A 27,500-nucleotide genomic window follows, 5' to 3' on the forward strand; every position below is an offset into this window, starting at 1 on the left:
TTTTCACAGAATGTTCAGATTTTTGCCTCATGTTTTTGGCCTGTTCCTCATAAAATGTCGATTTTCTGGCAAAATCATTGCCAAATCATTGAGGATTGAACTAAAGAAAATGACAGACATTTGAGTTTCAGAATTTGTACTCTTCAGAAAATTCATGCTAATGCAAACGGTTATTCTGTCTACCTTTCTAAGTTTGTAAGAGCAATATTTAAAATTGTTCCTATCTTATGGCCTTTGTTTCTGATTTATTTATGGGTTTGTCCAGATTTCTTTCTCTTAGAGGTTGATGGTTATGATCGTTCTCAACTTCTCTTCTCAAAAATTCTGGACAAAGACAAAAATTCATAGAACAGGTTTTGAGACCACATAGATTTTCTGAACAATAAGCATTATGAAATTCTGGCGGTCATTACTGACTGTAATCCTCAAGGGTTTACCAGAAAATACAAAAATTGTATTATGGACGGAGCAAAAATGAAAAAAAAATTAAGGACATTCTAGAAAATAAAACAGTTTAGGTATGCATGCCCTGGCTTGGAGTTAATTAGATCTGTTCTTAAACTCTGATGGTACTGATCTGATTGATAAAATCTTTCACATTTTTGGGATCAGGGCAATTCCTTGGCATCTAACCTGCAAAGAGAAGTGGTAAGAATATAAACCCAAACTGCATTTATCGCTGTATGGGTGCATGATTGCAGACTACTGAAGATCTACACCCCTTAAGCAGAAAAAGCTCGTTGAAAAATAATTTCTTTGCTCTACATCTGTACAGGCTGAGTAATCATGCTTTCCAACTTGTATACACTTTGTTAGGGATTACTTTGTCGTCTTTTCTGCAGTGTTGAAAAGTTGATACAAAAGCAAATCCTATGTATCCTAGTAAAACTGTTTTACAACAACTATGGCTCTAAAGGCAGCAATGTTGTCTAATGTGGATGTTAGTTACCTTCTCACCCCCTGACAGGGCAGTTCCTTTGACCTCATGATATCCTTAGGTATGCTTTTTTTTTCCTGTTATCATTTTCAGTATTTTTACAAAGAGGTTGCTTTTACGTAATTTAATTGACAAATGAGCTATAAGGTTTGAGCGAATGTTCATGTGACTGGACTAATGAGGGTAAGATAAATAATTTTGAGGTAAGCACTCGCAGTAGACAAATTCTGAAGATCAGATGCTTTGGTGCTGGAGTACGTATCCCTGATTCTTATCTGGGCAAGCTAGTATTGACAAGTGACCTTGGGTGGTGGAGTTCCCAGCCCAAGATGGTAGGAGTTAGGGTCCAGTACCAGTTCACCCATAGGGTGAGGAAAGCAACATGGCCTGAGGCAGTACTGGCACATACAGGCATCAGCGTGTTGCAATAAAGCAAAGAGTGTTTAACTAGGTAGTGAAACTGTGTGGAAGGGCTCCCTGCTGAGAGAAACAAAAATGCAGGGAAAGACCGAATATAGAAAATTGCTGTTTTATAACTAGTACTTTGCATGGGGGCAAGCCCCACATACTCCCAGACGTATATATACCAACTCCAAGATCACCATATCTTTGACCGAAGGGAATATCCCAACAAATGACCATCTTGGACTCCGTATATGTAAATCCATGTTTTTTTTGAGAATCCATCCTCTGTGTTTTGGGACTTGTTCTAGTATGTCCTGACATTTCAAATGGTTACTCCACTTCCTTTTTTTTTTTTTTTTTTTTTTTAATGTCTTCAAATCTTTTGGGTTTCTAATATCATGATGGGAATGGACCCCATTCCTAACTCAAAATATGATTAAAGTCTATGAAATTATTATTGTTTCAATCATTGATGTCAGCCAAAAGTACTCTTCACAGCACCCACAGTGTGTCTAGTAATGACACCTTCTGCAATTCGTACAGGGTTACATGTATTGGTAACTTATCTAAATATGATTGTAGATTCTGTTTTACAAGACCCATTGTTCCTACTACTATTGGAACTGTCTGGGTATCTTTCTTCTACATTGAGCTCATTTCTGACTGCTGATCCTGATATTTTATGACTCACTGTCTGTCTGTACCCAACACACTAGTCACTGGGTGTTGTAATTTCAATGATCAATGCTACTTTTCTCTTCTTTTTATGGACCACTATATCCACTTTTCTAGCATCTATCTTTTGAAGTGCTGGTAATGTGTGATCCCATGTGATGTAAATGTAATCATTTTCTATGATGCTTTGTGGCTCATGCTTCCAGTGTTTCTGCCACTTCTATACCACAATGGATGGCACAGTGGTGCAGCGAGGGCATTCTTGCCTCACAGCAAGAGGTTCTCTGGTTCGATTCTTGGCTGGAGTGCCTTCTGTGCAGAGTCTGCATGTCCTCCTTGCATTCATGTGGGTTTTCTATGGGTGCTCTGGTTTCTTCCCACGTTTCAAAGACGTGTGTCCGGAGCATTTCTCCCCGGGCCACCACTGAAAATTGGCTTCCTTCCAAGTCAGACTTTGCCGGTAAACAAATGTTAAATAAATGAATAAATGTTAAAATAAATGTTTGCACAATACCCAGTGCAACAGTCTTGCCACATTTATTATACCTTTCAGTATACAGTCCTCCTGCCATTAGTATGTCACAACCAGCAATGAGGTGTGCAACTGTTTCCAGTTGTTTGTTTTTCCCACATGATCAAAGGACTTTGTAAACCAGCATGTAAGCAGCCCACTGTCTTGAGCCACCAATATTAACCTTTCATCTCTTGGTTTGAATTCACCTCTCCTTAACCATTCCTCCATTCATTCCTGACCAACATGCAGTTCTTCCTGAAGTTTTCTATACTTGCAACTATATTTATGCATTTTCCACATTTCTTGCCTTCTTATCTGGTCCTTCACCTTGTATTCTTTCTTTTGTTTTTTGGCACATTCAGTTGCCTGTTTTTATCTAAATCTGGTTTGATTTCCATTCCTGCTTGATGCCGATATGCCTCTGGTAGATTAAGAAGAGAAGTCATCTGTTTGGGTATTGTGAGGTGAGGTCAGCAGATATATGTGCAGTCCCACAATTGCAGATCTATACATGTAATCAGTTTCAAGGAGGCCCATCCCTCCTCCAGAATGGATTATATATAATCTTGGTATCCACTGATTTTTTTTTTTTTATAAATCATTTGGTGAGCATGAATCATCCTTCTTGTTTTCCTATCTAATATAACATGTTTTGGGGCCAATCAATCACTCCAAAACTGTAAGTTAGGAAAGGAAGAGCAAATTGGTTTATAGCTTGGATTTTGTTCCTAGATGTCAACACTGTTTTTAGGATTAATTTAAGTCTCTTCTAAAAGTATTCCTTACTATGTTTTATTCCCATTTGTTCACGTTTTATTGTTGATCCTTCATCAGTTCCCAAATATTTATACACTCCCTTTTGCTCAATTTCTTTGACACATTCTTGTCCCAAACTGATGTTTTCTTGGTGCTGCAGTTTTCCTCCACTATGACTTTAACAACAAATGATCTTTTCTTCTATATGACTTTCTTTTATTGCCCTTTTGGTCTACTGCCATAATTGAGTTTTCTTCTAAACTGTAAACTCTGTCAGCATCAGTTCCCATATATAGTTTTATATGTCATTGGAAGGCAAGTCCTTGACCAAGGTACTGCATCTGGGCCTGCAGTTTTCCAATTAGAGGCTTTTCTTAACTTTATTTCAATCTCTCTGGCTGTTACGTCATCCCATTTCATACCCTGTACCTTTAAACTTCTCCAAAATGTATGTTTCTTCTTTTTTTGTTTGTCTTTCAATTCCTTTTACCTTGTTTCCCATTTTTCTATAAAACTTTTTTGGGTAATCGGTAAATTGCTTATTTTGTACTTTTCCTTTATATTTATCTGCACATTTTCTAAGTTTTTCTTCCTGTGCTGAGAAGAAAAACTGTTCTAATACTGTGCAATGCTTCTATCACATCTATCACATCTTCTATCACATCGATCTTTAAGTATTTTCATTGATCTATTCCTTCTTCTGCCATCTTCTAACAGTGACACTTGTCTTCATTGCTTTATAGTTTTCTCTATTCAATACTTCCATGATGGTATTCGATTTCTCTTCTTCCTTTCCCTCTCTACCCTGTGTTCTTGTGGTAGAACTTTATCAGTTATTAACTTAGCTGCATAGTAATATATCTGGTTTGATTCTATCATACGGATCTCTATGGACAATCCTAATTACTGTGTTCATGTGTTTTATCAAACTTCTTACTTTTGGGGTTTTATTGACCTTCTGCAGTCTGTCTATTAAATCAAGCAACTCTTCTCTTACTTCACTTTCTTCTCAACTGAGGGCACATTTTTTTGTTTTCCTTTGTTTTCCATTTCCTGCGGACAGTCTATAGCATCTTCCTGTGGCACATTGTCTTCAATTTCATCCTGTGCCACCCATTGCTCTGTCATATGGGAACTCACTGGCCTATCACTTCACAAAATTGACAGCACCAGAGTTTCCAGTTTCCTGTTCCTTCCCTTGCTATCCAGTTTCACACAAACATTTTGTACTGGTTTCTTGTGGAAGGCTCTAAAATATCTTCATATGGCACCCGACCAATTGCTTCCTGTTCCATTGATTTCCCCTTAAATTGGATATCCATTGCTCTGTCTTGTTGTGGTGCTTTCTGATTTTTTGCTGAATCCTTCACTTCGCAGACACTCAGTTTCTATTTCTTTAACTTTTCCATTACAAATCACTTTTTCCTCTGTAGTCTTATTTTTTTGTATTGTAAAGTTTTCCATGTCCAGATTCCTTTGCCTGCATTTCTCTTCAAATATCTTTGGTGCTGCTCTTTTTCTATTGGTTAGTTTTGAATTCTCCTTTGCATAAATATTGCACCACATTAAATCTATTTTTCTTTCTCATGTCCATATTTCTTCTTCAGATGTCTCCTGAACTTCCTGCTTCTCCTTTCTTTGGGGACTTACTCCATCATGCTATGATGTAACCTGTGCTAGACCACCTACACCAAATCTTTCACTTCGCAGGCACTCCATAACTTCAACTTCTATTTTTTTAACTTTTACTTTACTAATCTTCTTTTCTACATTCCTTCTTTGTGATATTTTTTATTGTGAAATTTTCCATATCTGGATACCTTTGCTTGTATTTCTCTCTGAATATCTTTGGGGCTATCTTTTTATAATGATTAATTTGGCTTTTTCCTTTTCATAAATATTGCACCATATCAAATCTTTCTTTTGCATGTCAATATTTCCATTTTTATACTTTTCAAAAATCTCTAGGCTTTGTTTTTATTTTCGCAATTCCTCAGATGCTTCTTTTTCCAAATAGATCAAAGTTTCTTGATCTATATATAGTTTTTCGCAAATCTGTTGTATTGATGAATACAATTTTTTTTTAAACTTCTGACAGTTTTTTTTTTTTTTGTAGAAGTTCATTTTCTTTCCTCTAATTTCTCTCAATCATTTTGTATATCTTGTGTATGGACATTCTAGCCTTTTTGCATAATAGTAACAATACATAATTTCTTTCTTATCCTAAATAGTCCACTTTATCAGTTTTGTGATTTTTTTTTTTTTTTTGTCAACTACTACTACCTTCAACTGGAGGAGGGGCATCCCCTTCTACAACAGAGGGGGCTATCCTTGTACCTTTTTGCATAAGGACATGCCTCACATACCCCACAAACTTTATATATACTAACCACAAGATCACCATACCTTGGATGGAAGGGAATATCCCAACAAATGACAATCTTGGACTCAGTGAGTCAATTGTTTTGAGAATCCAGTAACTGTGTTTTGGGACTTGTTCTTGTAGGTCCCATCATTTCAAATGGGTATTGTGTGGAACTGCACATGAGGGTTCAACACTATGAATACTTAACCTGTTCTGCCTCAGTAGAACTGTTACAGTGCTTGTAACTTTGGTGGTTACCTGGATGACCACCTTTTTTGATCAATTTCTCATGCAGTGGGAACAGTAGCCAATTTGTCAGTAGAAGGCTGATGGTTGACAGACACAGGAGGAATATATTTAAGAAATCCCATTTCATCATCTGTCTAAATTTGAAATGTGCAGTATTTATATTATGATACCATTACTAGTGTACACCATATATAAACCAGGGTTGCTTGGTATGTGTGATGTTGTGTACTGCCCTAAGCTTGTTCTGCTAATAAACATTAACAAATATATGGGTACTAAGGCTCTGACATATGATTCAGGAACTGTGTACCCAGATAGTACTGGTATAACAATCTGTTAATTGTTTTATGCTATGTAAAAATCCCATTGAGGGTCCTGCACAAAAGTTGTATACAATCTTAAAGATTCCAGGTAATAAGTAAAACCATGACTATTGAAACTACCTAGGGGGAGATTTTGGGGTTGTAGAAGAGGACAAGCCATAATGGTGAGTGGGAAAGGACAGATGCCACTGAACCCTTTTACTTGGGGCCCCATTTTCATCCAAGGCCTATCCACCTTGTGCAAATGGCACTCGCATGCATACATACAGAGCCCTGCTATTAGTGTTCCATTTCATTTAAAGACCTATTTACCTTATGCAGGGGAACATGCACAAATGTACACCTCCTTGTAGTACCACTGTAAGCTCTTAATCAGCAATCCTTTTGTCACTTGTTTGTTACATTTTTTTTTTTACTTTCTGGAACCTCCGCCATTGCTTCTGGCCAAGTACAGTGAATGAATGAACTATATTCTTTCTTGAAGAAACTGTTCCTGCATAATGTAACCACAGTCCTTTTATGTGAATTTTCCTTATTTAGAAGTTTTACAAAAGGGAAAAATTACCATCCTTTTGATAGTCACATTCGTCTACTGCATAGCTTGTGTGTGTGTGTGTGTGTGTGTGTGTGTGTGTGTGTGTGTGTGTGTATATGTGTGTGTATATGTGTGTGTGTGTGTGTGTGTGTGTGTGTGTATATATATATATATATATATATATATATATATATATATATATATATATATATATATATATATATATATATATATATAACATTTTCACCGTCCTTTTCTCCGTTCTACATTGTTTTTCATTGTGTAGGATTTACCATTCCAGCAAGCTGTCAGAGAAATTTCTGTATCAGTGTATGTGTGTCTAAATATATGAAGCTTGTACACAAACACTGGTGTTGTCACACTGTGATATCAGAAACTGTACCAAAACAAAAAGGTGTGGTTCAGCATTCCTTGTAACCACTTAAGGAAATCACTGGTGCAAAAGAAGGAAACTATAATCTAGAACTTGAGGTGCGGAACAGCATTTCTACAGCTACCTCATTGTCAATTTCTTTAACATGTAATATTCTTTATACCAAGTGATTGTTGATCTGAGTGTCCATTGTTGAAAAAAAATGTGAAAATTGACAAACTTTTATTTGCTTCCTAGATGGCTGAATGTTACTAGATGCCTTTCTAAACTGTATTACACAGTTCATAGGAACAGGAAGATGTGTGATTATTGTGCTTTCCTTTCCACAGCCTGAGTTGTTTTTTAAGATTCCTCCGACATCTTTAATCCTCTTCAGCTGAACTTTCTACTGCACTTGTTTTCAGAACATACAGGAGTAGATGGATAACTACGGTCCTTAATGGAAGACTAAGAAATGTGATTTACGGCTCCTGAAATTTGATTGACTGTCAGAGGCAGTCTTGAATTTGGGAAAATACATTTGAAACTATTCAAAACTCTTTTGTTTTAATAGAAGACTGCATGCACCATGAAATCAAATTCTGATATTCTGAAAAACCTGGATGTGAGTTTTTTGTCTGCAGAGGAACAAGTAGCCATCCAGCAGGTACTGTTCCGAAACTCAGAGCTTCAGCAACACGAAGATGGGCGCATTAAGTAAGTACTTCTGATTATTATAACTACAGGTTGCTTTTTTGCCACATGAGAGCTGGTGCTTTAAAAGAGAATGCAGGTGTCCTGAAGCAATCTTTTAGAGACATGCATGCCACAACATGCTGAATTAGTAATAAAGGGTCTATAGTGACTTGCTCACATCAGTGCATTGTTTTCATGTTAGCTTTATTACCTGAAATACTGTACTTATTTGAAGACCAGTTCTAAAAAGTTTTAAATAGCAGCTTTGTTTGGAAATGTTCCAAGTATTCAAATAAGGAAGTCAGGCTTGCGAAAGTCCTGTTTTAGTTTGGATTAACTTTGGCATACCATATATATGACTCACTGAAGTTTTTTGTATTCTTTCTCCCTTTGTCAGAATCATTAGACACTTGAATTAGCTATCTACTCTTTTTCTACTTGAAACAATATGATGTGTTCTTACTACAACTTGACGTCTGGAGTAGAAATTGTGTCAGAAAGCTGTGGGCATAGTATTAGAACACTTATGGTAAATGCTTGCTTTCTTAATTTTATCCCTTTTTATTACTTTACTAAACATTATCACTAGTTTTGCAAACATAATTTGTTTTATTTGATAGGATTCCTAAAGTTTATATGCACAGCATGTGAAGTTCAGTTCTGTATTCAGTTTCCAGTGTAATGATGGTTTATAACGAATGCCAACATAAACTCATCATTTTTTATTCATTACTACTTAGCTGCTGCACATCAAAAAATGATTATTGCAGAGATTAGCAATATTGTATAATTACATCAGAGTATTGCTATCATATGAATGAGAGGAAACACTGTTGGAAAAATAATACATTCATGAATGTTGCAATTTTCAGTGTAGGTTATCCGTCTTTAAAGCATGGGGTCACACAGTTAATATAGTGACCCTCCTTCCTGCCCCCTCCCCCAATGATCATAGCCATAAGAAACTACATTTTGGGTTGTAATATTCTGTGCAGGATGAATGAAACCCTTTTGGGTGGTAATCTATGCAATGAACCTTTCTGTTTGATATGGATACAGTTGTTGGACCTTTGAAGAAGTTAGATAATGTACTGAAGGTGTAGCCATTGGTGTCTGGTTTTTGAGATAGGATGAAAGCAGTTTGAAGGAGTTCTGCCACATCCGTTGTGTGTTTTTATTCATGGTAATAGCTGTTTTCTAGTGCATCTCTAATATGAAATTAGTATAGCATTACAATGCCGTGTGCATGCTAGTGTAGCCTCTTTATGAAGTAGAGTATGCAAAACTAGAGATCCTCTGGCTGACAGCAGTACTTGCATAGAACATGGCAATGGTGTTTTAAGGACTGCAGCCTTCCTCTCAGTACAGGTTTGTTATTTCTCAAATAGCTTGTAATCTTCAGAGCTGCAGTCTGAGAAACTGATTAGGATATCCCAGGATTCCCTTTTATTACAACTGTCTTCAGCTCTTCTGTGAAATCCCTATGTATTTGCAGGTGAGCTGAGATGAGTGTTCTGTGCTCATCTTTGAGCATGCCTCCAGTGGGTAGAACTTGAGACAAATTTTACATCCTAATATGATGCCCTAACCATGTCGACCGATTCCTTTCAACACAGAAGAGCTGTTGTACATCACTGACAAGCTGCTTATTCTGTCAACGCAGGTGAATGCTGTTTCTGAGATTATTAGTCGTGCACAGGTTATAGCTGCAAGGTAATCGTATGATGGAAGACCTAGACCTGAGCTCTAGTGGCAGTCCAGGGCTTTTCAGTATTACCCTCTTGCTCAGTATTACCCTCTTGCTCAACACCAACATGCAGAATTTCTGCTCTACCACACATCACCACCTAGGTGGATAGCATGAAGCCTTGAGGGTGGCTGTACCCCCCACAAGGTGCTATACATGTATGTGGTTACTTTAACAGTGGGTAATAAAGTCCATTAACTTCTATTATAGCAGAGCACAGTCATACAGCCACATCACTTTTGTGGTTGGTGACTGACCCTGATCATATGATCCCTTCACTTGGGGAAAAGTGTAGCACTCAGTCGCATTTAGATATGGCTCTAGTTTGGACTCTCTTGTTACCTGTGCTGAAGAATTAATTCCAGTTCCTGTATTGTATCCTTTGTAAACCAGCATCTAGCTAAACCTTATCTTTCCAAAGGTACTGGATTATGGTTGCCTGATGCATTTTTGTCCAACTTGCCCAGTTACCACTCTCCACACAGAGAAAACATACTAGATGAAAGTCCTGCTTTACCATGAAAATGGCATGAAGCTCTTGAATGGGACCAAGGACCTTTTAAAGACTATGGAAGAACCTTTGAGAGAAGGAGGGGTTAACATCCTAGTCAGAAAGGAATGCATTGTTATAGAGGTGGCATGCAGAGGCAAAGAGGGAAATAGTCTGTTTTTTTTTAATATATCCTGTGAATATAATGCTTCCTTTTCAACTTTTTTTTTCTGCTTAGGGTTGAGGCATTTCATTCCTCCCATACTGCTTGATTAAGTGTTCAAGTTAAGAGCTATTGACAGGACAGATTTTTGAGGGAGGTCATGCTTGGAAATACAATGCAGTACTTTGAATATTTGAATATGTGAAGGTGCTATGCTACATGTTTAGTATCTTTTTTTTTTTTTTCAAATTGAGAGAAGTTAAAAGAATACAGGGCTCCCCAAAAACAGTCTGCAGTGCTCAGTGTCACCCCTGATTAAACAATGACTAAAATCATTGGGGTTAAAGGGTGATTACAGTCAAAAGCATGTACAGTTTAGAAAATTCATGCCTTTCAGTCTCCTTACATTTCTAGAGTAATTGGTCATTTGTACTTCCTGACTTTATTTCTTGTTGGCGTTAGGGATTTATATTGTTAACATAGCCCATTTAGTTCCATTTGTTGGCTGCCATATTCAGACTTTTGTGCATTTCTGTTATATAGTTACTTTCAGCAAAATACTGAGAAATTTCTGTAAAACAAGACTTATCACGCAAACAAGTTAGAAAAAATGTAGCATGTAATCCATAGAGAGCAAACTGTGACTGGCACTTTAAACATCTGAAAAACTGCATTGCTCAACTCCCAATCAGCATGAAAAGCAAAGTTCACGGTAATACCAAAGTCTTATTGTTATAGTATCACAGGTGTTACACATGCTTGTTTCGGGTGTGGTAACTGAAAACAAAAAGTAAGATAATCATTGTTATTTCATAAGAGTAAATGTTGTCCATGTATTGAAGCATAACAGAATTTCCATTTACCAAATTCTTAATTTTACCTGAATGCCTTAAGCTTTGCTTGACTGCATTGTTTTTGTCCTACGGTTATGTGGCTGGAAGCATTGCAGTTCCTTTAACAGCTGCTGTGATCAGTAATTATGTATTCAGCTTGCAGAGTGCAACTTGGTGGCCAGAGGTACTGCAGAGTATAAATTATATCAGTATGACTTGTTCTTGCTTGATAATTCTCTTTTGGAGGAAGAGCTGAAGCAGCAGAAAGGTACTTGGAGCATCGTATTGAAAACCTGGGAAATGCGGGACATCTCTGGTGCTGCCTCAACTATTTTGTTATTTTCTAAAGAAATGTTATTTAAAATGATGACCCATGAATGAATACTGCAAAAAAAAAATATTTGTGTTAAATTGGTTTTCCTGACAAGCTTTGTACTACTCTGTAGTTTCCTCATTTTCAGGAATTCATAAGTTTTACAGTTTCACCAACCTGCCACTGTGTCTTTATGCTATCAATTTGACATGCTGTTATTAACATATCATTGCATGCTTTGTGTTTTGATCAGGCGTATATATTGTAATAACTTTGCACATTCCACAATGTCAAAAATACAGCTATTTTTCTATTGCAGTTATAGGATGAATTCTTTATTTTTGCTGTCAGTATTTCATTGTGATTGGCTTGTTCATTCTTTGTAGGTTATAGAGTTAATGAAGTAATTCCTTCATTTTCTGATTGCCCACTTAACCCATTTTATGGTAGGGGATCTAGTGTTTATTTTGTCACGCATTCAATGGAAGGTAGAGGACATAATCCTAAGTGGGCTGCAAACCCATTGCAGAAAGAATGGACACACACGCACCTGCACACGTGCACGCACACAGTCTCCGAGCACAACATGCCTAAAAGACTGTTTACAGGAAAGCCAAATCACCTATGGCATGTCTTTTGAGCAGTACAAGGAAACCACAATACTAGTCAAAATGTTATGCAGATTTTACAGAGAAAGGCATCCAATGGGAGGTAGCAACATCAACTGTTAGGCCAAGTTCATTGCATACATTGTATAACACAAAATACAAATATGTAGTTGCAATTTTTTTCTGAACATAACCATTTTTTTTTTGTTTTGCATAGCACTAATACCCAGTTATATAATGGAAAAAAATACAGTATGTTATACAAGTAAATGTGGATTTAAAAGCTCATGTTTTATCTGTATTTATAAACTACTTGCCATATCGACCATTATGGTAGTAGAAATCTAATCAAGAAAGACTAAGCTTCCTATCTGCACCACAGTTCTTTCTTTATCCTATGGGATCCCTACAACATTTTCAGGGAAGACTAGTTTAAAAGCTCTACAACATGTCTTGGGTCTGCTCCAGGGTCCCTCCTAGTAACTGAGCCTGGCATCCCCCAGTGGGTGAACCCCAGGGGGTACACTTGTCATGCTTGTTTGGGCACTTGATTAGTGACTCACACCCGATGGGATTAGTGGTTTTACTCTAAGACCATCCTTGGCAGCTGAGCCCCTCACTCTGTTATAGAACACGTGACCAGCCACCTTTAAGAAGTAATGGTATCTTAAATAACTTGTTTCTCCAGTCTCATATATTTAGTCAGAACCCAAAGCTCACAACTATAGGTGAGGATGGTGACAGTTGCTTGTAAATTTAGAGCATCATCCTGTGACACTTATCTATTGATGCCTACAGATCAGTACAAGACTTGCAGCACAGTTATGTTCATCCACCAGTCAAGCTTCTGATTTCCCCTCTGGCCTTGCTTATGAACAAGTCTACAAGATACTTCAACTCATCCTCTTGGAGTGGCTTCTCATCTTGCTTGCAAAAAGTAACCCATTCTATCCCATAAATGGATCATGAGTTTTTGATTGTAGGTGCTGTTTTGCACTTGGCAGTGAACTGCTACAGTGTGCACTAGAGATCAGTTTCTGAGGTGAACAGAAACTACTATCTGCAAACTGAAAGATACAACCCACATGCTTCTGAACTAGGGTTCACTGACAGTGTATCAAAAATTACAAACAGCAAGGCAGACATAATTCACCCTATGCAGATTTGCACTACAACCTTGTTAATATTCGATCAAATGCCAGAAGTGCAGGCACAACTTTTGCTCCTCAAATAGTAGGAGCAAATGGCACACACCAGCTGCTATACTGTCCTGTGGCCCTGTACTGTTTTTGCATTTCCTACAAGACACTTTGGAGAGCAATACATGACTGTGCTTGAGTGCTCTTGTAACCTGTATCTAAGTAAGAACAAAAAAATCTCACTGTTTCCCAGCCTAAAATCCCCCCCCCCCACCTCCAGATTGGTGCATCTATTTTCAGAAGTCCATTTTATATCACTCTTGCAAAGGTTTTACTAAAGTCTAGGAGCTTGTTCCTTCTATAATTATAAAACACTTTTGGCCACTATTCCTATTTTCCAGTCCAGATAAGTGTTTTTCTACTTTTCCAATGCTGCATGGAAGACATTAAACATGGAAACTCAATAATTCCTCCTGAATTTTAACAAGTCAGGGTTTGCCATCTTAAAAATAAGCTGCTGCAGTGACCTCTGCAGAAATGAATGCATTTCCACTAAGAAGGGCATGTCATCCAGATTTGGAAGTTCATTGATGGTCTTTTTTCATACAGTCAATGCTTCCACTTGTATTTATCATTTCTCCACCCTTACTGAGAAGAATGTAGGTGACATCCTGTTCCTTTGCCCTCACAATTCACCAAATCATTGCCACTGCCTCCTTGCAGTCATGCAAAAGTCCTTCACAACCCAGTTAAACTCTTCCAACATGTCTGTTTTATTAACTGCCACAGTTGCTGCCATCCTGACCTACCAAACCAATCTATAGCTGCTTCCTACCATGCTGGTGGCTGTCAACTGGTCTGTATTCATTACTGTGTTAAGCAATTGTCACTTTTTGGCCAGGTCTCCTAGCATTGCCTCACTTCTCAAAGCTTTGAACCACTTGCATTTGGACTGCAAATCCGTAATCTTCTCTAGTAAATGAGGGCAAGCTCTTTTAGAGGGAAAGTTGAACTAGTCACCCACAGATGCACCTTTTAGGTACTCTGAGTCTGATAACTCTTCATGAAGTGATACAAAGTTCGCAGCCTGCCACCTGTCATGTCAAGAGTGTTTCAAACATATGGCCAGTTGTCTGATGACCCAACTGTAAAGTCAGTCATAAACGTATGATCCAAAGTGCTATAGTCTCATGAGTAACATAATTCTAATTAAATTCCCCATTACAGTTGCAGCATTAGTAGATGGTTCCCTATCAAACTCTAATCTCATACCCTAAAGATGGCTCTGTCTATAACTGCAGCATGAGGAAGTGGTGAATTGTCAAACACTTATCACTGTAACCAAGGAATATTAGGCAGACAGTTTAATTTCTGCAACATCTGCCATATCTTGACCTTTTTGTTATGGTCACTTGTTTCTCATTATGGTGGCCACCTTATCCACTGGCCCAACTTTAGCTGTACAGCACCCATCTGGGAGTCCCCAAGTATATCCAGGTAGGGTTGATTTCAATGGCCAATTTTTGAAAAAAAATAGGCTACTCCACATGAAGTTTACTTCCACAACTAGGGATATCAGTAGAGGGCAAGGTCAACTTTTATCTGGCTACAAGCCTTCACACTCACTCAAACTCTAGCACCTCCCTCAGCAGTGTGTGGATATTACATGTGCAAAATTCCAGTTTTGGTTGTCTGAATGTATTCCATTTACACTGTTCCTGCCTGCCGCCTCTTGGCTGACATTGCATCTATGCCTCACCCTGCACATTAACTGCTCAATTTAAACATTTCATACTGAACTTAAATAGGCTATGTGGGTTATGTGGCCATTGTCAATTCATTAATCTATCTTCCCAGGCTATTGAGCCTTATGGCCATTTATTCCTCACCAGTATCCTCACTCAGGTCACACCACATTTTCGGGGGGGTGCACCCCAGTCAAGCCCAGAATACAGTCGCCTAGTTTCTGTTTTAACTTTGTTTTACATCTAACTGGAGTACATTCCACACCTCCTGACGCTTGTGCATTTCCTACTTGGACAGCTTTCACTTCAGCTAATGCTCAATGAATGTAGTTTTTCAGCCTACCAGTAAACAAATGTATACATCTCAAATGTATAAAAGTTACAAAATATAGAATACAAAAGTTATTTAGCAGACCCTCTTTCTCACAATTATATTCTAGTTCATTCAGACACAAAGGTCATTTTTGTATCGAGTAAGTAATTTAATAATATGTAAATTTTATTAGCTATTGCCTTTGTAAGCATAGTAAATGGAGCCCAACTATGTGTGACTTTTTTTTGTTCATGAAGATGTGATCATTAATTTGCATAGCAATTTCATAGAGGTCCCGGTTTTTGAGATAATTGCATAATTAGGATTTGAATGCATACATAATCAACAAATAAATGTTAGACAAACTGTTTGCAGTGATTTTTAGCATTGTGTATGCTTTCATTTCATACCATAGAGTTCCATATACTATAATAGCTAATGTGTATGCCTCAGTCATAAGATACATGGCTTTATTCTTCACTTTGAAAGTGAATTTGACTAGACTTAAACTGGCCTGCGAGGATTGCTAGAGTAGTGTTTACCTATGAACCTAGAAAACACCTTCTGGTTCAATTTAAGACATTATATTCAGCACATTTATGGAAAATAACTCCAATTTTCTCCAGTAATGACTACCCCATTTGAGTCATTCATGAACTTTTTGGGCATGTGACATACAGCTCTACAATCCATCCAAGAAAACAATGCCTGAGAAAATTTACATAAATATATTCCTGCAAATACTCTTATATGATTATGATTAAGCAGGTATAAATATCTGCAGAGCTGTAGCAGGCAGATATCAGGTAACCATGACAACTTTTGCAGCACTATGGAATATTTTATTTGATACCACGAAGTACCACATGTACTCTAGATGGGTCAAGTTTTATTTATTTATTTATTTAATTAATTAATTTATTTTATTTAGACATTTGTTAACCAGTTATGTCCAACTGTGCAATAGCCCGTTTTCAGTGGAGGCCCTGGGAGAATCCCAGTACAAAACATTATTACAGTGAAAAATGGTTGCAAACACAATTTGACAAAATAGAACATATTACAAATAGAGTGTGCAGTTTAAATGTTTAAGTAAAAAATCTACAAATAAGTAGGGTAGAAAGAACCATACGAAGTGGGACACAGTAGGTTGGGAAGAAGTAGAAGGTAGTATAGAAATTATAGGAGTAACAAAGAAAAAAAGAGAAATAAGTTATAGAGAAGTTGAAGTCTGAAGGAAGGGGAAAAAAGAAAGAAAAGCAGAGTAGATAAGATGTGTAGAGTAAGAAAAAGAAGGTAGGAGACCATAAATAGTTAGTAGATGACGGAAGTTAAGAAGTGGTTTGACATGAGCAGATCCATGAGTTTTGTAAATTTTCTTTTAAAACATTTTTGAAGATACAAGTATGGGGAATATTTTTAATGTTGAATGGGAGTTTGTTCCAAGCTTGAGCGAGTGAATAGCTATACAAGTGATATTCTATTATTTTCTTAGTCTTGTGGATAGCCAAGAGAAATGGATCAGAACTCCATAGACAGCGAGAGGGGGAGTAAAGGGATACAAGGGAAGAGATGGCTGGGCAATAGTAGGGTTTATTGAGAATGGAGTGAAGCAGAGAAAGTTGTAAGAGAAGATGGGGAAGTTCAAACCAGTGAAGAGTTCTTAAAGACCGTGATGAGCATTGTAGGGATGATTAGCAGTGAACCCAGCAATTTAATAGGAATACATTCATGACTTGGCATAAAAAGATCATATTCTCACTTCCAGCAACTGTAGTTGGCTAAGCAAACATTTGTGACCTAATTGCTTAGCTGTGAAATGGTGTTCCATCATGCTTCTAAAAGGACACTGCCAGAGATATTTTCATAAAATATGCATAAATAACTTTATTGCTAAACAAGTGTAAATATCAGCAAATTGATGGTAGCTAGACACAAGGTAACAGTGAGAAGTGTTCCACCATTATGTACATTTTTATTTGATACCATGAAATACAGCATAAACTTAGAACAAAGTCACAGTAATAGAAATATTAATACTACACACATTTATAATTTTGAATGACAACTCATAGTATCACTAAACATCTAATTTTTGTTTTGAGACCTGTTGACCTTTTGTATAGGTTTGAAGTGGATACTGCCCAATATCTTCCCATAAATTTTATGTTTCTATACAAAGGTATAAATCTGTACAATGTGGTCAGTTTTGGATACCACCTATTCATGCTGAGTTTTCAGTCATTGTGATACCAAGACACCATACATGCACACCTGCAAAAACTACACTAACAGGTTTTCTTTGGAATATGAATACTGAAATCCAAATAGTTTTCATTACTTGGTGACTACAGTCCTCAAACCATTTCCCAGAATACCACAGACTTTAGGATGAACTCCTGAAAAAGAAGTCTCGTCTCACACACGCCTAGCACATTCATCCACTTTACTGGCTGTGTGCGCATTGGATTTCTGATTGCAATGAAATGCATGAAACAGAGACTAGGCTGATATTCAGTGGCTCTCCCTTTGAATTTTTAAATGGAGACTAGGCTGATATTCCATGACTCTCCCTTTGAATTTTTACCTCTGATAATCTTTGCAGAAGACTTCTGACAATCAAGGACAAACCTGAAATATTTCCATTTAATTAAAAAGAATAAGAGGTTTTGCATCAGCATATACTTTCTGAATAGGAAAAAGTATGAAAAACTTGAGTATTACTGACTAATATATTGTTTACTGTCAAATCTGTGAAGATTACAGACATGATGACAAAAAGGGACAAAATTAGGGGTAGAAAATATATTCCCCTGATATTCTTATAATAATAAGCAGCAGCAAAATGCAACCGCTTACATAAGGCATAGAAGCGAAGGTACATTAATGGACATCCATAGGTAAACATAGTACAGTTGTACTTCTAGCTATGACACCAGACATCCATTCTGTAGAATTAGATGGCTGTGAAAAAAATCCCTGATGGTGCTGTACATGTGGGATAAATATGGGACAAAATGAGACTATCCGAAACCTGGTTTTATTCATGCTGAGCAGACATAGAAGTGAGATCAATCAGAATGTTCTGTACAGGCATGTCCACATAGCTGAGGAGCAGATTTGGCAGACAACTAGATAAGTAACTGAAAAATAACATGGTTAGTTACATTTTTTACTTTTTTTCTTCTGATTAGCGCATATGTACCCCGCTTTTGTATGTTAACAGTTATCCTAATTAAATTTTTTGTTCATTAGGAGTACATGGATGTGCTGTAGGTATTGTACACAAGGGAGAAAAATGTGCTTGTTGCTGTCCAACAGAATACACAAGAGCTACAGGCACAAATTACTTAAAAGAAGGTGATGAGTCACATTGCTTAACATGCTGCAGGGGCTTATTTCATTGGTTTGGGCGGTGCTGGGTTATAAACCTGCCTCTCCACCATGTTTTAGTTATCGGTTGATGAAGATTTAGGTTCCTGGTTTTAGTATTAGTGGAGTCTGTGGCTTTGCAATGATAGAGAAGGTTCAGGGCAACTACATTCCAAATCTTGTAGCAAGTGTTACAGAATTCTCCTCTTAAAAGTTTACAAGACATTGATCAAAGGGATACAACTTCTAGTCTTGATATCTTAGGGCCTTTAGATCCAAGTTCTGTTTGGTTACAAAACATTAGGGTCAACCCAGTTATTTGATACGTTTAGTAAGATGCTCCACAAAGAGACATTATATTCAATAAATAGGTTCATAGGTAGGTACTAGGCTATTGGCCCTAGGGCCTATATAAGCCTAGCCAAAAGGTACCCTGGCTTTTGCCACCCAAGAAAATTATTTTCCTGTGCCACTGTCTAGCAGAGCCACATAAGTGATCTCTGGGGTGAATTTCCTATTTCCCATCCAATCATCAAGATTTTTCTTGAAGAGTGCTAATGAGGAGCTTTGTTTGATATAGATAGGTAGTTTATTCCAGAGTATGGGAAGTCTCTGGGACAGGAATCTATCCCTCCAGCATGTTCTGTTTATTGTGGTGACAAGGTTTAGATCCCTAGAGCATGTAGCTCAGAGGGATTGGGATTTCTTTAAGTGGAGCATGTCCAACAGCTCTGGGTTTGACATAGCTTTGTGTGTTAGGCAGAGATAGTCTCTGAGTAGGTGATATGCGACGGAGTAAAGCTGCAGTTTTTTGAGACTGTCTGCGTAGGGCATCAGTTTGAGGCCAGTAATCCTCTTTGAGGTATTTCTGCAGTGTTTCCAGTTGTAGAGGTCTTGTGAGGTACATACCAAAAGGGGTGTTGTACTCTATAATGGGTCTAATGAGTGACGAGTAGAGGGGAACAATTTTTTTTTTTTTTTTTCCTGGACAAGAAACCTTTTGTAATTAGGTGATTTCCTGACTACTGTGGTGATGTAATTATCAAAGGAGAGACTACTGTCCACCTGTGTCCCAAGGTCTATTATCACACTTTCAGTGTTAAGTACACTACCACCTATGTGGTAGTTCATGGGTGCATAATTCTTACCAAAAGGGATGAAAATGCACTTTTTGGCATTGAGCTTGAGGCCATGGCTTTGACACCAGTCATCTGTCTCAGCGAGGCCCTTTTGTAGGATGTCTACATCTTTTGGAGTTTTTATTATGGCTCCTAGTTTACAGTCATCTGTTAACTTAGTTAGCCAAAGACCTTCTGTGTTAGCCTGTACTTCAGAGAAGTAGATACCAAACAGGAGAGGACCCAGGACAGAACCCTGTGGTACTCCACTTGTCACTGGTCTGAAGTTGGATTTGGAGTCTGCTACTTTTACAGTGTGGGTTCTGTCAGTAAGCCAGTTGGCAACCCATCTTGTGACATAGGGATTTATACCTAGTTTAGTGAGTTTATCTATAATTCCAGAGTGGGGGATGGTGTCCAAAAGCCTTGGCAAGATCTAGAAAGGCTGTGTGAGCTACCTTACCCGCATGTACTGCTTTTGTGACCTCTTCAAAGAAGTATATCAGATTTAGGAGACATGATCTGCCTTTTACAAACCCGAACTGTGTGGGGTCTTGAGTTTGGAGATTACCAATGTCATTGTTTAGAAGTTCCATAGCCTTACAGACCAGGCTTGTCAAGCTAATGGGACAGTAGGTTCCGGCATCCGTGGTGGTTCCCCCTTAGTGGAGTGGGATAACCGTCACTGTGCACCATTCAGTGGGCACATAGCCTGAGGTGAGGCTATGATCGAACATGGTACTTAAGTGGGGTGCCAGTAAGTTCTGTAGTTCATGTATAGCGTGGCCTGAGATGTTGTCAGATCCCATGGATGCTGTGTTCTTGGCTTTGGAGAGTGTTTTTACCTGTGCAGCTGTGATTACCGGAACTTTGCATTCTTCCGGTATAGAAATGGGCCCTTTAGGGGATGAGAGGGGGGTAAAGTTAGCACTGAGCCTATCTGCCAGGATGTTGGCAATATCAGTTGGTTCTGTATAATTAGTGCCATTGTGCTGTAACTCAGAGCAGATCTGAGTGTTACCATTGAGATTCTTGACATAGCTATAGAATGCATTGTGGTTGTCTTTAGAGTTAGTGGCGATTTTGTTTTCGTAACTAGCTTTGGAGGATTTTGAGGGATCTCCGCTTCTTACTGAGGCTGACCAGAGAGTTCCTCCAATCATTGGATTTTACTCTCTTTTTTTTTTTTTTTTTTGCAACAGTTTCTTCTGTTGTAGAGTTTGTTTATGGCAGGGGAGCACCAGATTGGCTTCCTGTTTTTGGAGGATCGCATCTTGGTTCTGTTAGGGATTGCATGATCCATGCACTCATGTAAGTGCTTAGGGTGGCCTAATGGTTAAGGTGTTTGTCTTACAAACACAAGGTGCAGTTTAAGTCTCACAAGGGATAATTGGCTAGGCTTAAAATGGCTTGCAAGAGCAGTTAGCTTAGTACTAACCTATGAACCTATAAAGTGCATTTGTGTAGAATTCAGCAGTCATACCTCTCTACTGTCCATCAGCATGGGTGTCGTGAAGTTTGCCACTTCTGTCTTAAGTGTGAAGTTGGCTTTGGAGAAATTTTTTACTGTGATTTCCCTAATGAGGGGTGGGGGAGGGATGTGGATGTCTAGGGTTATTAGCTTGTGGTTGGATCTGATCAATGAGGAATTGACCTCTGGAGTGGAGTACCGGTTGCCCATGTTGGTAGTAACCAGATATAGGATATTGCTGCCCCTGGTAGGGATGTGGATAAGTTGATCCAAGGCACTGGAATTTATGAATTCCAGAAAACGTTGAGTATAAGAGTTGGTACACTAGTAGTTTTCCCCAGTTAACGGTGGGGTAGTTGAAATCGCCAATTATTAGGGTGTTAGGTTGCACCCTAATATTTTCCAATGGATCAAGAAATGACAAGTGGGAATCCTGGGGCATGGTAGGGGATCTGTAGCAAGCTACAATTTGGTTTGCGGTCTTGCCCAAAGTTAGTTGCATTTGAATAATCTCAGATGCATTATGCTGAGCAACTAGCCTGGAGGTGTGGATATCCTTAATGAATATGGACACATCTTGGCCTTTAGTGTTTTGGTCCAGGTTAAGTGGCCAAAAGGTGTGGTATGAATTATAGCCTGGTAATGCAGGGGTACTCTCTGGAGCCTTGAACCAGGTCTCTGTCACTGCACAGATGTCAATGTTCTCCATTTTGAGTGCCTCGAGTGAGTGCATTTTGAGGTTTAGACTTCTAGCATTGAGTAGCAATATCCTCAGATTCTGCTTGCTTGTACCTGTTATGGTGGTGAATTTGTCATTTGAACCTTACCTAAAAAAGGCACTATAGGGGTGGCTAGAGCCTTGGCCAGTATCTGGAATCCCAGGGGTGACGGGTGCAGGCCATCTCTGACAAACCTTCGTGGTTTGTCTATCATGTCATCCCAGGCAGACAGATACTGGATCCCCTTAGAATGGCACCAGAAGCTTGGCCAATTGTTGAAGTCAGTCATTTTGTCCTTGTACTGTGGCATCATTCTGGGTGAGGAAGTTTAAAACTTTTAAATGAAAGCGCTTACGTATATCTGTTTTTTTGGCATTTGTTTGGTGTTTTTTAAAAGTTTGTTTGTTTGGCTGTATGTCTCGTTTCATTATTAAATTGAATTTATTCATCTGGCTGGTGGCTTTTCGTTCATATTTGTTCATCATTCTGGGTGATGGCAGGATGCTACTCAGGGCTAGGGTCATACCTGCCTGGGCTACAAGATCGGACAGCTCCTCCATGTCCCTTTTCATGTAGTCCAGGGAGGTATGTCTTGGGTCATTCACTCCAACATGGACAATGACAGAGTCATAATTGCACTTGTGGAGTGACCTGAATGCATGTGTTATGTGGCAGATCCTGGCACCTGACAGCTGACAGTAACTTTCTCCTTGTTTAGCCTGGTGAGTAGAACATCACTGTGCCTGACTACAGAGTCACCTATGACTGGAGTGTTTGGTACGTTGTCATGCCTTATGAGCTGTGGCTGAGTGGCACACCGAGTTTGTGGACTGTCATTTGGGTTGTGTTGGGGGGTGGAGGTTGCTTGTGTTTCTGCTTTGGAGGTCCCTGTTGCTTGGGCAGGTTTTTACTGAGAGCCTTGGTGAATGTAGTTGTGTGTTTTGTGTTTCTGTGTGTGTTTTGGTGGTGTAGGTTTTGAGAGACTATGTGATGAGTGTGGTGTGGTGCAAGTGTTTACCTTCTCCTCTTGACTATCTAGTCCAGTCTTGGATGAAGAGAGCTTTGCTTCCAGTTTGGCTATATAAGTGCATCTCTCACAGGTTGTAGTGTTGGGTGGTAGGAGGAGAGGGTTGTCTGTGTACATGAGGCAGTTGCTACATTGCCCCAAGATGCCCAGATTCATCAGGTAGACAGGAGAAAACACCGGGAGCTGACCCTTAGAAATGCCTGAATAGGCACTTATTTAAGTACTAGAAACTGTTTTCCTTTAGACAGTGAGGAAAGTTGAGTGCTGTATTCATTTGTAGCTTATTTAGTGCTTACAAGTTCTGAACAAGTGCTGAGCTCAAAGAAACAGGCTTGAGTGCTGAAACTAGAAAACTGGCTAGTTCTAATTAACAAAATTAAGCTAGAAGGCTTCCCTCCAACACAGAAAGGCTTGGGAGCTCAGAAGCCCACAAACAGTCCTGGACACAGCAAATCTGTATTTAGACTAGACTACCCACAGGAAATGCAGGAAACAAGCTTAGATTTTTTTTTCTTAAGTGTAAAGAGGGAAAGGAGGAGCAGAAACTGAGTGGATTGGCCTTTTTAAATGTTCTCCCTGTATTGGGTAGAATGAGGTAATAACACTAGACTGGGAGGAGGGTCCCAGATCAGATTTATAGTAGGGACGGGGAGGAGGGTCCCAGATCAGATTTATAGTAGGGACGGGCAACAGCAAAGACACCAACTATAAGACCTGCATACAAATAGGGAGGGATGGTGGAAAACCAACTGCAGAAATGTTTCTCACAGCAGAAAAGCAGCAGTGAGCCTTTAAGTGAAAGTTTTAAACAGATAAAGGAGCCTCTAGAGAGAGCTTTTAACTGCAAACAAGTTATCAGAATCGAACAACCCAAACAGATGTTTAATAAAAGTGGACAATTTCCAGTTAATACCTCACACACAGTGAAACTAGCTAGAAAAGTATGCAGTAGACAAAGTGCTATAAATAACTCGAAAAAATAAACAAAAAAAAGGATACTTAATGTTATATATTATAGATATTGTCTTGTATTATAGATATTGTCTTATCAATACTGATTATAAGGGTACGATTACCTCTTTAGGCTGTAAAGATAATCTTTTAGCAATTTTGCTGCATTAAATAAAAGGGTTTCCTGAAAACTGTTGTCGAATGAAGGTGAAATAGAAAATGTCTACATCCCCAAGTATATTTTCATTTTGTAGTGGTGCATTGTCTATACAGTATGATGACGTGAAGGGTTGTGTACTAAAAGTAATGCTACCACACCCTTTGCATTTAATTTGAGCCCACTTTTAGTAGACCAAAAGTTTACTAAGGATAGTTCATTTTGTAAGTGTTTGCTGTGGGTGCTTTTGGAAGTTTAACAAGAAGATTGTGAGTTTGTTATTGGACTTTACTGGGGAAGGAAATACCAGAGGAGTAGTGCATGAGACAGTCATATCATATCAGATAATGGAAGCTGTATTATCTAGTATGTTTGTCAGGTGCTCAAGGAAGTGTCTCCTACATTGGAAGTATAGGTGACTCAGGTTAAGGAGAGTATTTAAAGTCACCCAAAACAAAGCAGGTTTTGCTAAAAGTGAGACATTTTACATGGTCATTGGGGGACAAAAGTTCCTCTGTGTATTAAAAAAAATATTTTGTTGAGGATGATTATTCCTATCTAGAGGGATCTGTCATTTGATTTAGTTAAGTTTGTGTGGAAGTGTGGAGACGCCAAGATATTCATCCGGTATAAGGACATGAAAAGCACAACCCCTGATAGAGGGAATGCTCCATTTCCATTCAAAGGAAGTCTCAATTATGCAGATGTGTGTTCTTTGCAAATGCAGGAGTGCCTCAAGATCATGCAATTTATTGTTTAGACTTAAGGTGTTGAGATGTATCTCCATATAGGTTCATAGATAGTTTCTAGATGTGTGATCCAGGAGACTATTAAGGAGCATAGCCCAAAGTGCCAATTGCTCAAAAGCACGGTCTGGTCAAATGACTTGCTCACAGTGCAGAACAGGAAAATCAAAGTGGAAAGGGTCAAACCCTGTACCATTGGTACAGGAAGCATCTCATTAACAAGTTGGAGATTTAGTCCTCCGAGCTAACTGCTAGGCAGAAATACAGACCTCATGGAAACTGCACTCATGCCTTTGTTCAGTGATATTCTTCCAGTAAATTAGCAAAGTAAGCCACAGAAGCACTCAGGGTGGACTTGAACCCACTATTGCCAAGGTCTTGTCCATTATACCAATTAATGTGGTCCATTTTCAGGACTGATATGTTCATAGGTTCATAGGATACTAGGCTATTGCCCAGAGGCCCTTTATAAGCCTAGCTAAGAATTTCACCCATGTTCCCTTATGTTCAAAATCTGTTTCCATTGTCCAGCAAGTACACAGGTGGGATCCCAAGGGTATATTTTCTGTTTCCCATCCAGTCATCCAGGTTCTTGTTAGAGGGCTAGGGAGGTACTCTGCTTGATATGGAGAGGGAGTCTGTTCCACATATGGGGGTCTTTGGTACACAAATCTATTCCACCCAACAAGTTCTATTAATGTCACAGATCAGGTTAAGGTCTTGTGTGCAGGCTGCACGAGTGTGGTTTGCTGTATGGATATGTAGCAGCTCCATCAAGGCTGGGTCTGAAATGGCTTTGTATGCCAGACACAGGTTACCTCTGAGCAGTATGTATGAGACTGAGTAGAGGGACAGGGCTTTTAGCCTATCTGTCTAGGATAGGTGTTTGAGACCCTGGATTTTCCTGGTCAGGAACCTCTGTGGTCTTTCCAATTGCTGCATGTGTTTGGCAAGGTACATGCTGTAGGGGGCATTGTACTCCAATGGGTCTGATAAGGGAGGAGTACAGGGATGTTATGACCTCCTTATTCCTGGATGAAATACCCTTATTTATGAGGTGGGCCCTGTAGAATGCCTTTTGTACAACGGAGGCAACGTGGTGGTCTAAAGTCAGATTGCTATCAACCAAGTCCCTCAACTGATTGCATGCTTAGTACATTGTTATTAATATTATAATTAGTGAGATGACATTTTTGACAAAGGGCATAATGATGCATTTCTTGGCATTCAGTGTGAGGCCATGCTTCTGGCACCAGTCATTAGTTTGGGTAAGGCTGTCTTGGACGATGTTCACATCACTATAGAAATTTAAGGTAGTGCCCAGCTTGCAGTCGTCTGCAAACTTAGTCAGCCACAGATGACTTATTTTGGCTTGTACCTCAGCAAAGTATATCCCAAATGGTAGATACCCCAAGACCGATCATTGGGGTACACAACTTGTTACGGGTCTACTACTAGAGGTGGCTTCCCCTACTTTGACTGAGTGGGTTCTATCAGTGAGCCAGTTAGCTACCCTTCTGGTAACATGCGGGTTGATGCCCTGCTCGAAGAGTTGATTTATTTATGCCCGAGTGGGGAATAATGTCAAAGGCTTTGGCTAGGTGAAGGTAGGTGGTGTGCACCATCTTCCCCTCACCCATGGCTTTGGTGACCGTTTCAAAGAAGTCAACCAAGTTTAATGGGCATGATCTCCCATTGACAAAACCAAACTGTGTGGGGTCATGCGTTTGAAGGTTGACAATGTCCTTGTTTATAAGGTCCATGATAATGCATTCCATGGCCTTGCAGATCAGGCAAGTTAGACTGATGGGCCTATAATTGCCTGGGTCAGTGGATGATCCACCTTTGTGTAGAGGGATGACAGTGGCTGCCCTCTATTCAGCTGGGATGACACCGGTGCTGAGGCTTTGGTTGAATAGGGTGTCTAGTGGAGCAGAAAGCTCATGTCTAAGTTCATGTAGGATACAGCTGGGGATGTTATCAGGTCCCATGGACACTGTATGTTTTGCCTTTGAGAGGGCATTAAGGACCTGCTCCCTGGTGATGAGGGGAGGGGGTCAGGTGCTGGGGATGTCCTGGTTTACTAATGGGGGGGACCAGGGGGTGAAGTTTTCACTGAATCTTTCTGCTAGCAGGTTGGCTATATCTATGGCATTTGTGTATGTGGTGTTATTGGCCACCAGTTCAGTACAGATTTGGGTGTTGTCTTTGTGATTGTGGACATATGTGTAGAAGGCCTTGTGATTGTCCTTGGTGGATGTGGCCAATTTGGACTCTTAAGTTAGCCTTAGAGGATTTCACCAGTGACCTTATTTACTTGTTACATTGTAATACCAGTCAATTGGACTTGGCCTAAAAAGACACTAGGGCAAAGTATGTAGAAGTCTAGGAATGAGAGGTTCAAGCCATCCTTAGTGTGTCCACATACCAAGTAATAGCCTTATTTGTCATGAATAAGGGTCCTTGGAGCCCTTGTGATATCAGAAATCTTAGTATTTGAAAGATGAATTATTGTAACCCTCTCCTTGTGTAAACTTGTTGCTCCTGTAGTTCACTGTATTACATTGTCGTTTTCACCAGGGTGACTCTCTATGGTAAATCTGAAAAAGTGACCTGATTTTTTGCAGAGATCTAATATTTGTATTTCTAGGAGCGTTTCAGACTTTCTTTACAACCTCCCACATAAGAGACTTTGGTGTGATTAGTAAAGGTTTGTGTTGGATGCGTGCATGAAGTTCACAGAGCAACTTTTTATGTGAG

At 39.0% G+C, this 27,500-nt stretch overlaps 1 protein-coding gene across 3 annotated transcripts in view; it reads left to right on the top strand.

The window, feature by feature from the left end:
- LOC122804506 (synaptotagmin-like protein 2) overlaps positions 1–27,500 on the top strand; it is a 3,492,381-nt gene that overhangs the window by 140,309 nt on the left and 3,324,572 nt on the right. The window contains exon 2 of one of the 3 annotated variants that reach the window (XM_044074423.1): positions 7,483–7,849. In XM_044074423.1, the coding sequence (XP_043930358.1) occupies positions 7,722–7,849 (128 nt within the window). In that variant the 5' untranslated portion in view covers positions 7,483–7,721. Of the gene's footprint in view, positions 1–7,226; positions 7,850–27,500 lie in introns of those variants that run through there. The other 2 variants (XM_044074432.1, XM_044074438.1) reach the window with 2 other exon arrangements.

Source organism: Protopterus annectens, chromosome 1.part1 (genome assembly GCF_019279795.1).
Source record: "Protopterus annectens isolate FY-2018-M chromosome 1.part1, PAN1.0, whole genome shotgun sequence".
NCBI classification, from domain to species: Eukaryota; Metazoa; Chordata; order Ceratodontiformes; family Protopteridae; genus Protopterus; species Protopterus annectens.